The sequence below is a fragment of the Camponotus vicinus genome, unplaced genomic scaffold (assembly GCF_025532165.1).
Source record: "Camponotus vicinus isolate PSW18456_S1 unplaced genomic scaffold, iyCamVici1.0 SCAF_5, whole genome shotgun sequence".
NCBI lineage: Eukaryota > Metazoa > Arthropoda > Insecta > Hymenoptera > Formicidae > Camponotus > Camponotus vicinus.
The window spans coordinates 9,978,423-9,997,584 of NW_028141977.1; the positions used below are offsets into that span (position 1 = coordinate 9,978,423).

General features: G+C 34.2%; 1 protein-coding gene across 2 annotated transcripts in view; it reads right to left on the minus strand.

The window, feature by feature from the left end:
* Positions 1-19,162, minus strand: part of Mesr6 (misexpression suppressor of ras 6) — a 582,772-nt gene that overhangs the window by 87,496 nt on the left and 476,114 nt on the right. The window contains exon 7 of one of the 2 annotated variants that reach the window (XM_083100611.1): positions 8,496-9,077. The exons of the other annotated variant lie outside the window; for it this stretch is intronic. Within the exon in view, the coding sequence (XP_082956737.1) occupies positions 8,717-9,077 (361 nt within the window). The 3' untranslated portion in view covers positions 8,496-8,716. Of the gene's footprint in view, positions 1-8,495; positions 9,078-19,162 lie in introns of those variants that run through there. 2 annotated transcript variants of the gene reach the window in all.

Sequence of the window (19,162 nt, forward strand, 5' to 3'; positions counted from 1 at the left end):
ATTATAATTTTCTAAACTATTATTTACATAATTTCATATCTTTGTCAAATGTTTTTTTTTCCTTGTGATAAAAGTAAAAGTGCAAATTATATAATTAAAATTTTAATTCTAAATCGAATACAAATGCAATGATGTCAAGTGATGTAATAATCATTTCGTAATCAGTAAAATGTCGAACTTTTTAACTCGAGACATCGGCAAATCGCTTCTAATCACGATCAAGGCTTATGTAGATCATTTGCTCGACACCACCCTCGCGCGTATATGCTTCTCTTCAGGGATTTTTCCGCGATCAAGAGGATCTTCTCGCAGACCGAGACTCGTCTCCTAACGTCGGAGGGTGGCTCGGGAGGAAAACGCGCTATGGATAGGACACACGTTGGTAACAATGTCGGATAAGGAATAAAGCTCGAAAGAGCCGCGCAGGAAAGAACGGAGGATGGGTGAGCATAACGTCGGAGAAGAGGCGGTTGAGAGAGTAGCGCGGGTAGCGAGGATGGAGCAAAGGATGGAGAAAAGCCGTTGGAAGAGACATAGGACGCCGGTGGATGGCAGAAGGGTGTGGTAAAGCGAGAGATGTACGGAAAATAGAAAGAATTCAGATCACGGGATGTGTCGAGGGGGGCTGGTAGAGGCGTAGGTTGAACGACGAGGTTGGTTCTGCCCGAAGAGTAACGGAGGCAGGCGAGTAGAAGCGGGGGACGAGGACGGGAAAGAGTGAGAGCGAGAGAGAGAAAGAAAGAGAGAATCTCCAGAACGAGAATAGAATCAATACGTGGAGGCAAGTGTGTGCCTCTGGCCCCACATGCGTGTTTCCATGCCTGGGGAGGCCAAACACGCGAGTTTCTACGGGGCGAGCGAAGGCGGGTGTCCCGCACCCTTCCTTGGTCCAACCCTCGGGGCCACGCGGGTGTGTCCCCCCCTTTGGATGTGTGGCCGTGTACGTAACATCCGGCTATGCGAAACGTTACTGGAATTCTTCGTAGGTGTCTTTGAAGCTATGGCTTTGAAGCTATGGAATCGGCGAAAATGGATTTGTCGCGAAAATCGCGATTCGAACGCTGGAATACAAGCGATGTTGCAGGTCTTGGTGAATCATAAAATGAAAAAATGCTTCTAATATTTTTCAAGGGATTATATAAAGCAAATTATATAAGGCATCTTTTAATTTTTTAATATATTTAGAAGGAAAAAATATATTACAAATGTTAGAATAAATTAATTAATAATTGTTTACAATTTTAAATTATTAAGAATATTACGACGAAGGATATTTGTTTAATATTTATTTCGAAATGAATAATATTTGAATTAAATATTATACACTATACTTAAAATGATATACGTATCTATCTCAAAACATAAATCGAATCCTCAGGCCAAATGGAAAAATCCTCGTGCGAATTCTATCTGGAAATCCACATGGAGCGCGAAAGTGAGTAGACGGAGATTCCGAAAGAAGTGTAACTCAATACGTCGCTAATACCACGAAAATATCTTTGGTGAATATCGAGCTTTCAAATGAACAACATACTTATATGCTATCAAGAGACAAAAAAATTCCATTAAAACAAATGTATTAAATAATATCGAAAAACAACGACAGATGATCATTTAAAGAAAAATTGGACAAATCGAGTAATATTATATTATTATAATTTATATATATATATGATATGATTAAGACGATAAATCTTCGCGACGCAAAGTCTTAATATCATGCAATGAAAAAACAGTCCAAGATGACAAAGCGAGAACAGGTTGCTTTTGGAAGAGAGGAGCAAATTGATTGATGTTGTAAGTCTTAGCGAAGGACAGAGTACTTTAGATGTACAAGGACTATCGAAAGCCCTTTGCCTGTATCCCTCGTCCTGCCAATAAAAATGAAACTCTCATCACGTATGATCGATTTTCGTTTGCCTCGAAAGGGCCGTACCATTATTTTCCTCCTACTACAGCGATCCTACCTATCATACGAAGACGCGATAGAACGCGTACAAGCAGGGTTATCGCGGCAGTCGGGGGTATCAAGGGGGAACGTTCCTCACTTTGTCAATTCTCAACGGAGTTGGGTTGCTACATATCTGCGCATCGCTTTGACGCGGATGATGTCGATTTTATTCGCGTTTTTTCCTTCACAATTTGAACAACATTGATTGCAATTAATTCATACGATTCACCCATCAAGTATTTTATTAAATCAAAAAATTGTCGATAAATAATTTAATAACACAAGAGAGAGATACATCTAATTTCACAAACAAGAATCTCTATAAATCGAAAAAAAGTGAGATAATGCATCGTATCAAGGCGTTATTATTCTAAAATATCGCGGCCAACACATTTTTAATATTAAAATTTATTTTTAAAAAGAATTTTACTCGATTTTTATTCTGTATAATTACTAATCAATACTCCTTCTTGATATTTTATTTTAACATCTTTTATGGAAAAGCTAAATTTTATTTTGCAACCTCGAATATAATACGAGGAAAATTTGTCTATTGACAATTTGTGTGTGTTGTCACTGATAATTTATAGCAATTGGCACTTTGTAAAAAAATACACGATGTTAGATAACGGGAATCGAGTTTAATTTTATTCCAATCGCATCTCACAAAGTCGTGCGGTATTTACGAGTGTACGCGCGGCGCTTCTCGATAATTCCACTTGCCAACTCAGCTTGTACGGGTATAGGATCGATGGAAATGTTCCTGCATTTAAAACAGTGCATCCGCAAATACAATCAAAGTGAAAGTCAACAATGCCTGGAGTAAACTTGACTAATATCAGCGATTTTTTTGTGAACACGAACGTACAAGAAACTTTGCTTTATAACGTATACACTGTATATCACTTTCCCGTTTTAAACTAAAATATTTAATTTAATTATTAATTATTACATAAATCAGATTTTAAATATTTAGTTGAACTAAGTACGATTGATTTTTTAATATACAATATTTTTTATAAATTTTTAGTTATCACTATCTTTTTGATTATAAAGTAAGCCAATTTCTCTCTTTCATATAATGTTAAGATCGTATATAGATTATAAAGGTTTGTCAATTGTTATAAATTATCAATGTGTGTATGTGTGCGTGTATGATTACAAAAATTATCAATAATCAAATTTTATTTGCGTGTATCTGTTATATTCAAAAAATTGCAAAAAATTGCATTATATTCAAAATTTAGCTTTCTCTTTTGTTCAAGGCATTAAAATAAAATAGTAAGAAAAAATATATTTTGATTAGTAATTATATACATACAGAATTCTTATATAAAATTCTTTTTAAAAATAAATTTTACAATATCGAAACTGCCATCCGCGATATCTTATTGTTAGAATAATAACACTTTGATATGACATCTCATTTTTCTTGATTTATAGAGATCCTTTGCAGAAAATTTTATATAATACATTTCCTAACAATAGCAGTGTTGAGAAAATCTTTTCTGGAGAATTTGTGTTATCTCTATTACCTGGGTCACAAGAATAGTTCCCCATCATCTTTCTTTAGCAAATCACGGTCAAGAAAAGATTCGCGCGCGAAAACGCGCGTAGATTTCCGATCGCATTAGACGAAGGATAGAATAGAAGTGGAAGAGACTCCCCCATGAACATCCCTTGGCAAGGAAGCATGGGGTTGCTATGGCGACCGTTTCGAATTCCATAGACACACGTAACTCCCTCCAGCCCCCGCCATATGAGAAGCATTGCACGCGTCCTACGCGATCCTGATTGGGCGTTATTTTTTTCCGATAAGGGGCGCACATGTCTCCTACGAAATATTTTTTGAGCATGGCCGTGTGCGTGGGCGAAAACCGATGTGTGCGTATGGTTGGTGGAGGGCAACTCGAGGGTGGAGAGTCTCCTTCATGTCACATGTAACCACAGTTGGTTTGTGGTCTTCTATGACATTCTAACTTTCGATTTTCAAGGAAAATAAAAATATTTACATGTATGATTTACGCGAGTGCAAGTGTATAATTGTGTGTCAGCAAATATAGATGTAAATATATAATTATTCGTATCTTATTTATTAAATTTTAAAAACTAGTAAATTGTTTGTGTGAGTTAACTATACATTATCATATTTTAATTACCGCAAATTTAATTCAGAAAGTGAGAAATTGCAAAATGTTTACGAATCAATAAGTGGTAAGTGTTCAAATAGAATTAATTTATTGAACTTTCACTGAAATTAAATTTTTAAACAAAGACAAAGATATTTATAGGCAGATAGATATTAATGATTACAATCTGTGATACTACACATATGCGAAATACATGACATTTTAATATAAATGTGAAAATACATTAAATGTATATATGATAAACGAATGAATGACATTTTAAATTACGTTGTGTATTTACGATTGGGTAAATATAATAGATACATGGCGGAATAACTTATCGTTTGGGCTTATGTTAATTTTGTCACTTTCACGGGAAGTGGTACCTTTATGTTTGTAAAACGAGACGCCCTTAAATTCGACAGGAAAGGGCTTCGGCTTGTGTAAACTTGCGGATAAGTATTTCCTAAGGGCTTGGCAGTTACCCAAAATAATCTGATCGGGAAAATAAAATAAAATCCTGTCTCACGCATAAGATACTCATTTTCGATAAACAATAATTAAAATTTTAGTAGCTTGTCTTGTATATATCTTCCAGATATATATTGATTTGTAGAACATCGATCAAAATATAACTTATGAAATCTTGTATATACAATCTTTTAACAAGTTTGTCTCACAAATTTCAATTTAATTATTAATATTATTATTATATTATTTATTATTATTATTATTAATTGATTATCAATTTTATTATCCGATACATTCAAGAAATTATTATTTATCGCCTATGTTAAATACGTTTGTAAATAAAATACAAATATAATTATAAATAAAAATTAAGATTTCTATTTTAGCTTTGAAATAGTTATGGCTATATAACATATTTTTTAAAAGGAAAAAAATTTAAATTTATTTTATTAACGTAAAAAATGCGAGCCGAAACTTCTTGAATATCCGAAGCGCGGCAGACAAATTACGGAAACCAGCCCGCGGCGGAATGGAATTAATTTTGCCAGCCCATCAATGTCGATTGATTGATCGACGGTGCTCACACATTTTTCCCTCCTTGACGATGACAAGGAGCGGGTCGTCAGCTGGAAAGAGCCCGATTCTCGCGCGAAAGGTGGCGACGCCTCCGGTCCATTTCGCATCCTGTCACTCGCGAATTCCGCGAATGCCGAAGGCGCCCTCGTACCCGCGGGGCGTGTTTATTTGGCCGGAAGTCCGTTCATAAATCTGGCTGTTTTCGAGCCTCAAGCTGTGAAATATGATAATAGATGTGAAGCGATGGAGAACCGCCGCGTAAGCGGAGATAAATTCCAGCAGAAGAAAAGAACGCGCGGACACACAGCAATCTCCTTCAGCGAGACTTCTACCTTTTGGCGGTACAAAATTCGCAAAAGTAACCACCGCGATAACATTTCTCCTCCCTATTTTCTGTCCACATCTGGTTAGGTACAATATCCAGTACTCGTGAGTTTTCCCCTGGAAAAGTTTGCGAATTACTCATGCGGAGACTGCAATGCTTCGCGTCGGATAGTGAACTTAGTGAATAAATATGTTTCGCGGTCGCAAATATGTCTCTTCTATCCAACTTTTTCGAACTTTATTTTTTAAATAATTATTGACTTTGATATCCCAGTGATCGGTTCTTCCATGTTTTACATTATAAACTTAGACAAATCCTTCTTTTAACATAATTATTTTTATATATCACATGTTTTTTGTCATCTTGATATTTATTCCATAAATTTTATTATTTTATTATTTTTTTAAATATTAGGTTTAATTGAAAAAATCATTTTATATTAAGCTCCATCACTTTGTGATACTGTCATTTATTTATAGTTTAAAAGAGCCACAATCATTTCTGCTAAAACTGCTATCGTCTCTACTTTTTATTTCGCATAGATGAGAGTTTCGACAAAATCGTCTTTCTTGTTCTCATTTAAGAGAGCCAGGCACTAAGTAGAGGTTGAATCAAGTTAAGGTAGGTCGTTGCTCGTTACCCTTCTCCGTTACCTCGCTTAACCAAGTTCCTTCATTCTCTCCTTCCTTTCCCCGAGCGCTTTCTCTCTTTCACCGAAGTGACGGGCACGTGCTTTTCCTCTCACGTCCTGTCCCGCGCCATTCCTTCCGCAATCTTCTTAAGACTTTAGGGCGAACAAGAGAGGGGAGGTGAAGCCAGCAGATGGGGTAGAGTATTAATAAAAACTCGCATCGCATCTTATCATCCCTCGAGCGAGCCCTCTCGACCGCCGTGTGAGAAACGTTTACCGCGCGCCACTTTCCCTCTTTATCTCTGTCACTCCTTTCCTTAAGCAGAATATTGTTTAACCCCCGAATAACTCTCCCGCTCTTGTGATTTACGCGCGACGTCCTTCATTTATTTACTTATTAAATTCGTGTCATTCCTCGCGTGTCATTCCTTGCTTCTATATAAGATGTATGTAGTAAAAATACGTTTATCTTATTATCTTTGACGCATTGCCACTTAAATATCGTTGATTTAGTAATGATACATCTATATAATTACGAATCACATTTAATAAAAACAACAAGATTAGTGCAATAAATTGTAATATTCTGTTGAGTATTAAAATCTTGCTCTTATCAAAACTGAAAGTTTTTATCTTACATTAAAATAGAAAGAATTAAAACTTATAGAATAATAATTCGTAAAATCAAATTTTTTATTTCGGAGAGAGAGGAAAAGTTAAAGTATTTTCATTATAAATAATTTTTTATGATAATTTTGATGTAAATAGGATCTTTTAGTGATAAAATCATAGTGCTGTGAAATGATAATTAAACTGAAATGACGAAAACCAAAAGAGAGTTGAAAAATCACAATAAAATATAATAATTCATAAAGAATACGCTCTCTTGAAATGTCTGGAATATGCAAAATTCAAAAACAATTCTTTAATTAGTATTCTTGAGAAATATTTTATATATAATATTTTTTTTAACAAACTAATTTCTCTAATTTCACTCTTCTTCTTGAATTCTTCTTAAATATATTTATATATTGACAAATCCGTCAACTAATTACAGCTACCCGTCATCTATTTAACATTTAATTTGTCGAAAGTGTTCATGACGATCGGATTTTTCTGAAAATCAAGTGACAAAATTTCAGTATCGGCCGTTTTATCCTAGAGATAAGATAACGATATCGGTGTAACACTACTAGAGGTCGTAGGGATGGCATTCGCGGCGCACGTGCACCTCGACTTTAACGGACTTCCATTAAGAGAAAATTCTCGCCGGAAGCGGGAGGTGGTTTAAGCCGAGAGGGCTGGATGAAACCGCGCGGGTGACGGCAGTACTAAAGGGGTGGCGATAAAGATGAAGAGTGTACGAGAAAATGAGGGGGAGAGAGAGAGAGAGAGAGAAACATAGGGTGGAGTGGGGTGGTCGGCGGGAACGGAGAAAGTGGATAATGGAATTTCGAGAGCGAGAGTCGAGGACAAAATGGCTGGCACGCTTGCTGCCTCCAGAGCGGGCCGCTTGGAGGGTGGTGCGACTGCACTCGAGGAAGGGTGGTAGGTTAATTAATTCCGGGACATAAACTCACCCTTCCATCTTTTTCCCCGTCTCTCTCTTTCTCTCTCTTAAGCAGACTGCGGGCTGTCGTATTACATAGAGAGAACGGCATGGCTTCATAAACTATTATCAAGAGCAAGGTCGCGCTTAAACTGTGCCATCCTGTACAGTTTAAAGGGACCACGCCAGAAGGATACTTAATAAAGATGCTATGTTGAAAGAAAGATATTAATAAAGTATAAATAATTACACAAAATGAAATATATTAATAAAGTACAAATATATACATGTATTTTTCTACAATTTTAATAATTTTTTCAATAATTTTTCAAATGTATGAAATAAATTCCATAAATCGAAATATTAGAAAGATAACATTAATCTTTTTCTTGTCTTCTAACAAGTGCATATAGCAACAAAATATGATCATATATTTAATTTTTAAAAAATAAAAATTTATGGATGCGTAGAATTGGTATAATATTTTTATAAGTGAGAATTTTTTTTTTCTTTTCTAAAAGAAATTATGCATAGTGTTATAATATAATAAAAATATTTCTTACGTCTAAACATACTAAAGAATGTATTTGACATATAAATATATTAAACACATGTATAGTTACATAAATATCACAACAGCACTATTTCTGTGCCTTAACATTTTGTCTACAAATATATTTATATTTAATAATAATAAGATTGAGTGCATATTATATTCTATGCAATTTATAATTGTTTATTAACACAAATAATTATTTATTTTGCTATTAAAACAACGATGTTTCAAAATAAATAATTTTTTAACAAGTTTCATTCGAATAACATTCCATAGTGAATATATCAGAAAGATAACATTAATCTTTTTTCATCCGTTTAACAAACGCATAGGAATAAAACAATCATATATTTAATTTTTAAAGTGAGAAATTATAAGAGAATCCAGCAATAAAACAATATTGTCGCTAATTATGATTTGTTCTAACAAGCGATAAATTTTCCGCGCTATTCAGGTAAGCCAATTTCTTTCGTGGACCATTACGTCTTTACATACTGCATTTGCTATGTAAATGTATACGGGCATTCATCAGAGGCAATTGTGTGACGCGTCGCCACGGTGCTCGCACGCGAGAAAGTATTTTCCTTTCAGAAACTTGAGAGGTACGCACGCAGTATTATCGTTGCCTGTGCGAAATACTTGCAAATTTCGATGGTGTGGGGCACCATATGCTATCGTCGCGGCACTAGCTCGCCACGGCGATGATTGAATGCGTAATCTGCGAGTGAAATTCTCCGCGTTTTGGCGGGAAAGTTGGCAGCGAAAATTCGTTTCACGCGTGAAAAACGGTAAACTGTATTTGCAGCAAACGTGAAAAAAATGCGATGTATCGTTTATTTTATATCCGATGTAAATATTATAAAACCAATATCTTGCAGGAACGATGCGTCTATAAAAACATAAAATAAAATGAGTCAATTTAGTTTAATTTTTAATTAAAGATTTATAGTTATATGCTTAAATAGTAAATGACATTGCTAAATAAAACTGCAATTAGTGGTAGATTTTGCAAATAACTATGATACTAGTACTGATGATATTGATTTTTAACTTTTTTCCTAATATTTCAGCAGGAAAAATAAAAAAAAATTAAATTAAATATTATAATATATTAATACATTAATATATCAATATCTAAACCTTATTATATTATTAAGTGAATTTTATCTTATTAAATAAACATTATTTAGAATTTTAATGTTAAAATTAAAAAGAGAAAAATTTGTAAGGTGCATTAAAGTTTTGTATTCTATAAAGTGCAAAATTGATCTAATATGTGGCAAAATCAATTATAATATTGTTTAGAAATTAGCTTTTATCAACGTTAAAATATTAGAATAATGATAATGCTTCGATGTTTTTATTACTTTTGTTAATATCGATGCATCTAAACATTAAGAACTCTATAAAAAATATACATATATCAATTATTTTAATTTAGAAATTTTACATTTCGATAAGGACCGATTGCATGAGTCGAAATTTGCGACATTCTCAGCGCCTGTAGCAAAAATTCAGTCTTGATGGAATCTTTTCCGGTTGCCCACAATAACGTCGAGAAGCAAGGAACCGTTACACGCGCGTTAGACTCGCCATAATGGACGCGATTTGCATAGGGGACCTCCGCTCATTATTCAAATTGAATTATGTCGGCCGATTGACACGTTCTCAGGTGGTGGCTTTTCAAATTCCCAAGTCGGTCGCCACAACGGGGGTTCCTAGTGTGCGTGAGATGTCGTGAGAGAGGGACGCATTTGCATACGGAATTGAACTCTTCCATTCTGGCAGTACGACCCCACCGGGAGATTCGCGCGCTTGAAAAACATCGACCGAACGAAAGAGGTGAGGGAGATCGAAAGGCATATCTCGAATTCGGAAATGTCGGGAATTAATTAGTCCCGTGTGGTGGCCCCCTTTACAAAGCAAAGAAAATGAAACGACACGATTCCCTATATAAATATCTATTTGTTATTAAATAATTCTACTTTTCTACTAAATAAAATAATTTTAACGCTACCAGAAAGAAAAAGCAGTTTTTCAAGCTATTTAAAAATAGAACGTACATAGAATAATAATACAGAATAATTTGCACAGTTAAGGTAGTAATAAACTATAAATATAGATTGTAGAATAGACATATAAAAGATAAATTATATCAACAAATAAGAAAAACAGATTTAAAAATTTTAAGAATTTTCGATTTTAAAAATTCCAAGATTATAGAGTTTTTATATATGTGAGCGTTTGAACAAGTCAAATTTGATGCACAAGAGATATAATCGACTCATTCTCTTAATCGTTTTACATATTACGCATCAAGAAATAAACGCGGACGATAGACATGTTGACATATGCATACATTAAAAGCAAAACATCTGCTGGTTCGTTATGCATAGTGGATGGGCTCTAAAAGGGCCATACAATGACCGCGTAATGGCTGGATGGTACCTTGAGAAATTGCGAGCCAAGCTATATACATACCCGGAAGTACTTTAAGAACGGATGAAAGAATGCAAGAGAAATTTATTTTATTGTTGAGAAAATAACATTTTGACATACTTATGGTAATATAATAAAAATTAACGGGATAAACACACACATATTTAATGGCTTATAAAATTTACAAGACAATAGTTGGTTATAATTTGCAACTTTTTAAGAAATAAATGCTGTTGAGAAAAGAGAGAAAGAAAAGAAGAAAAGAAAAAGAATCTTTTGTACTTTTAAAAGAGAATATAAGTACAAATCATATTTATACGAGCACGAAATATTTCATAAAATACTGTGAAAGGTATGTGCACACTATTCGATTCAATGGAAATAATCGAACGTATCGCTTCAATGATTTGTCTAGTAGATATTATTTTCATGTAACATGCAAGAAGGAAATAATCTTCGGTTTTTTATTTTATATAAAATAGATATAATGTATCCTTAACACATACAACATTATAAAATAATATTTACACAATTATTTATTTAAGAGACACATAAAGTACCTCTAAAATAAGATTCAACCTTAACAATCGAAGAAATGTACCAATAAAATGTATAACATTGCAACGTTTTAATGAAACGGAAGTTTGCGGTCGAGTTAAATGTACTTTACATATAATAATAAGTTTCATGTACATAAGGAAAGTAGTTGAACGATGATGTCTATTACATCCAGATGTATATACATATACGTATACACATATACATATACATATACGCTGTATGCATGAAACCTGATTAAATATGCGTCTCTTTAATGTACAAGATATGTCAAGATGGAATAAGAAACGATTGAATAGAACAATAAAAGAGAGAAATTATAATATCCAGTTAAACTCACACACAAGTGACAGCACCAACCATTTCTATCGATTAACTTTATTGAATAACTCTTGGTTGATAATACTTGGACTCGGCGAAAATATCAATGACTTCCCTTGTTGTGATTTCTTTGTCGTTTCACTACTATTTTCCTTATCGAAATGCGAGAAATCAGAGCGCAAGGATTCGAAATAAATTTATTCCTCGTGGAAAATCCTCAAATTTACTGCTTCGATTTTACTGGTCCTCGCGAAATCCCTCGGTAAACGAGATTCGATGCGACCATGTTTCGATGAGATCGATAGTCTTCCCCTTGCTGAAGGTATACGTGCGCCCGTAAGCATGCAACTGGGTCTACATCCGTGTATAAGGATTCTTTACCCCTGAATGTGAATACCATCTTACAAAGCTGCAGAGGTATTACCATGTTACAGGCTCTATCTACATTTGCTTCAAAATAAGCTTACATGTTCGAAGAGTGCTATGAGAGTTTGAGTATTTAATGCCTAAATTTTTACGAAACAAAAACTGTAAAGTTGTCTGACAACACATACTTAAATCATAATATATTCAATAATAATATACATATAATATATTACATTTATATATTAAATTCATATATTAATATACATTTATATATTAAATTCATAAATTTATATATTAAATATTATATATTAAATATATTAAATTAAATAATTTATTTTTTAAATTCGAGAATTTGCAAACTAATGTATTTTAGAGCTTCATTTGTATTAACAATTTTTAATTTTTGGTTAATTATATTATGATTATATATTATAATTATATTAATTGATAATTATATTCATTTTATAAAAAATCGTCACAATATTAATTTTGAATTTATTTGTACTAATAATAGTAACATCTGCATATATATATATATATATATATATATTCGCAGAAAAATGCAATCCGTTTAATCTACGATTCAATAAACCCAGGCATGAGAGCTTACCATAATATCGCTCTCGAGCACACGCGTTGCCTTCGTGTACGCGAAGGGGTTTTCGACGCTGTGTTCCGCTCGATGTCCCCCGCGCGAGCGAGGCGCGATCTCGCTGAAAATTGAAAAACTCGAGAAAAATCAGGCACAATCCCGGACGCGCAAGCCGTTCTCCGGGGACAGCAGGTACAACGGAATCTGGACGAATCCGATTGAATTGCAGGTTGTTGCATACACACGGCTGAAACGCGCACAACAAACTCGGTTAGCCTCGAGTTACGAGGAATTCCAGTTCTCTCTGTATTCACGTCTCCTTCTCGTACCTGTCTGCAGGCTACGCGAGAGAAGGTAGATGAATATACTCGCGTAAGTCGGAGGGGCTGTTAAATCGTGCGGTAAATTCGCTTGCATTTCACTCTCTGGCGAAGGAGTTCCACGAGTAATACGTCGTCGTCGTGGAGGGCGTAAGACGAACTCGAAGCTATTGGAACCGGGTCGAATCGAAGGTCTTGCCGGGGCAAGACTTCTCCACGCCGAGGGGAGAAGGGTGGTTGGAAGTCTGATCAGTTTATAAGCGCACATTGAGTTATTGGTAGCTCATCTGCCTCGTCGATATCCGACTGGATGGCTCCTCCTCTCGCGGAGGAAGCTCCTCTTCTTTTTCCACACGCGGAGAAAACCGTCTGCATGCATTTTAGCGAATTTTGCGAAATATTTCGCTCTTATACTCGTCCGAAGGCAATACGCGCGTGTATGTCGATATATTGAAATAAAAATATACGACTTCTGTAATAAGACTTCTGAATTCAGAAACACAAATTCTTTACACGCGTATTGATGGTGAATTTTGAAAAAAATTCTTCGCATAGTATTGTCGAGCATACAAAAATTCAACTATACTCAATGAAAATTTGATTATATAATTTTGATACTAGACTTAAAATAACAATTAAATATATTTTTAAAAAACTGCCCGTTGGAATTGACATATCTTTTATATGACATGTATATTTGCGACTTTCTTTGATTTAATTGGAGACACTCCGTATGCTTGATTGCATGTATCAATAATTATCGGATAATCCTTAACGCATCGCACACGGGTTGCAATGATAGGTGATGGAAGATAAAAAAGAAAGCGCGTACATGGAAAATAAGACAAAGAACAGTATCAACCTCATCAGCCGTGAACGCAAACTCGACATCCACATTTATAATAATGACTGAAATACAAGTTTTCTCGCATCAAGCGAGTGCACGACTCGTTTGATGATCCGCGTTATTAATAGATCGAGTGGACCTGGATTTTTGCAGACCAGTCCGATCATCGCTTCCAAGAGGCGGACGGGTTTCATCCGCAGAAACTGATGACGATTGCGACTTTAACAGATTAGACAACTTGGTGGAAGATAGACGCGCTATGCATATATATTCGCCGCAATAGAAAGCTCCGATTATAAAGCGCGGGACTTTAGACTGGTCGTGATTGGTGGCTTCAGCGAAAACTCGATGTTCACCGAGAAGTGAAATTATTTGTCGGAGATTACACCAAAGATAAGGGTAAACGTTCGAATTACGATTATGCATAAAAAATAAGTGTGGTAATAGCTAGAATCGAGAGAAGATAAATCTGTTGCTAAAAATATGCAGATAGATATGCAATCTGACTTTCGATATGAATATGCATACGCATTTTATCATTTTACGATAAAACGCGTATGCACAGCAACGTGTAATCCAATCCAGAGAGTAAAGAGTTCAATAAGAATAAAATTTATTGCTTATGGTTGCTATTAACTTTCCTCGTCACGTATGTATACGGTACACGTTCATGGATAACAGCTTCTGCAAAAATTTCGTTCATCTCTATATAAATATATATATTGGGTGAGCTTTTAGTACGAGAGAATTCTATTATGTCTATTGTTGCAAAATGTCTCGCATGACCAAAATGATTTTTATCCAACCGATTTTGCACAAAGGGAAAAAACTATACCGACAATCATTCAATATAATAATCCTTTTTGAACGAGTAGAAGAGAGATTGATGTATCAAATTGAGGATACGACAGTTGATTTATCGCAGCCATGCCACGACAATATCGCGGATAAAGGAATTGCAGCCAAGTCTAAACGTTCGCTCGCGTATTCAATCCCGAAATCGCAGACGACGCGCGAGGGGGATGGACGACTGGAAGACGATCCTTGAAGTACTTCATCGAGATTGCAAGAAAAGTGGAGGAGGGTAAGAGCCGGAGAAATCGGAGGAGCAGGGGAGGCAGAGACAAGAAGAAAGACTTGTCAGTTTGTCGGCTGTTGGAGTTATGTGAGCGCAACGCGACGTAAATACGCGCCTTTGCCGTTTCTCGATGCAACGCTTGCCGAAGGGGGCGGAGAGATTTTCGCAGACAACCGAGAGAAGGCCAGATAAAGAGCACCCGAGATCTGCGTGCGTAGATATACGCGGGTCGGAGGTTCGAGGCACAAAGGGCGAGACGAGGAAGACGACGGCGGTTAGAAGATAGTCGTAAACAACTGTCGAACACAATCTCCTAATGCACGCCTCTCTTTTGGCACACGAGACACCCTTTCGAGCTCGAGCGACCCCGCCGAACCCCCGCGTCGGGCCATCCTCTACGCGGCAACCACCCCCTCCTCCCCCTCTGTTTCATCGCCCGGTAATAGGAAGTTATATCCGCGGGATTCGCGACGACCGGAGGCGCCGAACCTATCATCGTCGCGCTCTCGTGGTTTTTTGCCTGACTACGGACAGAGAATTCTCCTCGTAAATGGGGATTCATCCTTGTGACGTCTATATTGGAATTCATGGCTGTCTAAGTCCGCTGTATCGGCTTGTAACTTCGCATCCAGCGAGCTATTTCCGCGAGCGCGACTCTTCTTCTGAGCTTTTTTCGAACCGATGAATTGTAAGGGGAACGCGATATCAGTTTCGTATTTACAATCGTCTATTTCTTCAGTCACAGTTTTAATCAAACTTAAGTGCGATTAGGATAATTTCCATAAGATGTCTCTTAAAAATGTCCTAGCAATAAGTAAAATTAAATTACGACGAATTGTATGAATGATTTAAATTGGTTTTAGAATATTTCAATCGATTAGAATATCTCGACACATACAAACGGGGAGAGGTATAAAACTATAAAATCAGATTTTGTATCATTTATTAATTTTTTTATCGTGAAAAATATATCCTGTTTCGATAAACCATCGAATTTCCGGTTTTATCGACTAAATTCATTTTCGCGCGTTGTACTAATCGCGTGCGAAATTTATTTCGTGATATTACTCACATAATTTATTGAACGCATATCTAATTATCGTTCTTTGATAATCATCGTATCCGTATGATATGAACTTGTATATTAATTCGCGCGATAAGATAAAACTCGTGCATGGTGTTTCGTACATGTTAAACATTCATAAGCATATCAGATATATTGATGATCCTATTTTTCCATCGCATAATAAATTTCATTTCTCGTGACATTAGTCTTCCGTATCGCTCGAGCCAGCACTCCAGAGTACAACCGTTTCTGCTATTTAAATGGATTTAATTTGTTATAATCGGCTTAGGACTAAATTTTCTTCTATTTTCAAGCACACTTGAAACTACCGTTTCACGAACGTCTGGATACCTAATATCGTTCCTCGCGTTCCGCGTTGTAAGTATGCGATTACGCCAACAAGAAAAATCTGTTGGAATATATATGCAGAAAATAACAAATAATAACGGCACTTCCTTTTCTTATCAGACACATGCAAATTGGATTTATCCTCCTTTTTGTCGAGTAGTTTTAGCAGAGTAGAGGTACTTATTGGTTAACAATGTCGAACATTATTATATAAAGTAGTATTTTATATCGGATGTTTTTAACTAACGTAATTATACTATTAGATACGCAAGATATTAGAAATATTATTATTGATTATTATACATTAATAATTACATATATATTAATTTTTGAAACTCTTGTAAAATTATATGCAAATTGGATATTCTAGAAACAACTTATATATGTGGTTTATAAAAAATTAATTATAGAAAAATTATATAATCGTTAGAAAAATAAATAAAAGAACAGTATATATATGTATGTGTATAAATGCAAAGCGCGGTAAGAGAATTGCATTAATAAATATTGTATGGCTTATCAAATTACACTATATATCAATATCTATATCAAGTCATGTAATCAGTATGTCTTGTCAGATAACCAAGAAAATGTAAAAAGAAATAAACATGCGCATATGTATGAACGAGAATTACACGGAAACACGAGAATAATATTGGATTTGCATCGCGGAGATTTCGAGTGATATTTAATTAATCGAAATCAACTCTGGGTATTCCAATCCGCATTGCACTTACGAATAAGGAGTGCACAGATCGAGCATTCATTAACGCTGCGTTAGCATGCTGTTAGTAATCTAGTATATGTCAACCAGTGGAAAATGTTGAGAAAAATGAATGAAAATACGGAGCCGCATAAAGTACGGAATCAGAATAACAGTAATAAATATAGCAAGGTGTTAATTTCATGTAACGTCTTTAAATTTCTTCGAAATTGGTATATATATTATCCTTGAACAAAGTAATATTTTGCCTCCGCCAACTTGGGAGGTCTTAATGCATAGATTACATGTGTAATGTGTTTACAGACTCTTTCAATTATTACTTGAAAAGCAATCTAAAGTGTCGCATAGAGCAATTAAGTGAATCAAATTAAATGTAGAACACTCGCACACATATATTTTATAAAGTTTCTTCGAGACAAATGAGTTGTAGTTTCTCAATTAGTAAATAAATGATAAAAGTGTCAAACCACAATATATTTTATATATATGTATATCTTTTATATCATACATTATTTTTTTTGCATTTAATGAAGTTTGCTATAAAAAATTATTCATATTTAACATCTACATGATGGATCTCTATAATATATCATGCAGGTAAATGCCTCTAATATAAACATATAGATAATTCTAAAATTTTACTACGTCTAGAACAAAATTTATTGTTAATTCTAAAATTTTAATTTTGTAAAACTAAATTACAAAAATGTGTAAAAAACGTCAATTCATCTCACTGCTAATATAATGAATTACACAGGTTTTGTATTATAAATATTAAATTTAAAAAAGTATCTTTTTATCCGATTTTTGATAAAATTGAATTCAAATTCATGCATTAGATTTATGTTCAATTAGAAACTTATGAAATAATTATTTTCAGTTTTACAAGATAATTATATAATAAGAAAAAATAATATTATACAATAGCTAAGTATGTGCAAAAATATTTAAAGAATAAAGTATTTTTTTATATAATAAAATATAATAAAATATAAAAGAATTAAAATATTCGTTTTTAATCTTGTATAGAATATTGCAATAGAAATAATTTAAAATTAAGATAATTAAATATATTTCTTTCTTTTTTTTTCTCTCTCTTTCACTCTCTCTTTCCAAATTCAATAAGTATAAGAATAGTTCATAGATTAATTTGCCATGAGACGTAAATATTATAATTCAGCCCGACAGTAGATCTCTCATTTCGACATAAATTTTGCAGGGCGCTTAATTGAAATGATGTCGAAAAATATATTTTCATAATTAATACAGTTTTGCTTTGCATTACGTATATGTCAGTGTATATATTAAATATCATTCATAATCTCACATGGCTGGTAAACAGGAAGTATTTACGTAGCGAATTCTGTGTACGAAATAGACTCAATTAAATTGAAGAAGAATTAATTAAAGATAAAATGGATAAGCCAGGACATTGAGCGAGAGAAGGGGAGACAGAAACAGAGTGACGATATAAGAACGATCCAATATCTGCAATTTATCAGATTAAGATGATTTATAATCGGTCTCGGTCGGAAGATCGAGACATTCTTCGATGTCGAACGAAGAGCTGTGCAGATTGAAAACAGTTTTTGTATCGGTATAATGTGAGTTTATACTCAGAGCTGTATGGTTTCATAAATTTTTATCAAGTTTTTTTATAAATTTCGTTACAATTTATTGTCATAAATATTATATTTAATCAAAGTATTAGTATCACTTCTTTTTTTATCTAATATTTTTTCATTCGTATACACATATTATATATATCAAATCATATATAATATTAATCAAATAAAATTGATTAAAAAAATTTTACTTAACAATAATAAAAAAAAAGTGTTATCAAATAATATATAAATAGATACGATAAAAATACAACAAATGCTATACACGCATAGAGATCTGTAAAAATTAATTAAATGATAAACAATTATCATTCTCTGATTATGTTTCTGAAATAATATAAAGAAATAAGAAATAAATTCTCTGCGACAATTTTTATTTAAATGCAAATGCTCGTTTATTTGTTCTTATTTATAAGACTCCTCGTTGCAAATATCATATTATCAATTATCGATTGGCATTTGATTCTTTGACACGAGAAACGAAAGAAAAAAAATTTCTCCCGTTATGTCGATGATGGCCAATCATCCGAAATGACTTTGCATGGTACTGATACTGATCCTATCGTGGATCAATTATTATGGTAACATTGGTATGCGCCTGAATGCATCCTACGAGAAGACAAACACGCCTTGGATCGCTCATGCATTCGAAATCCATTCGTTCCTACTGCACATCTGCCGATCGGCCCG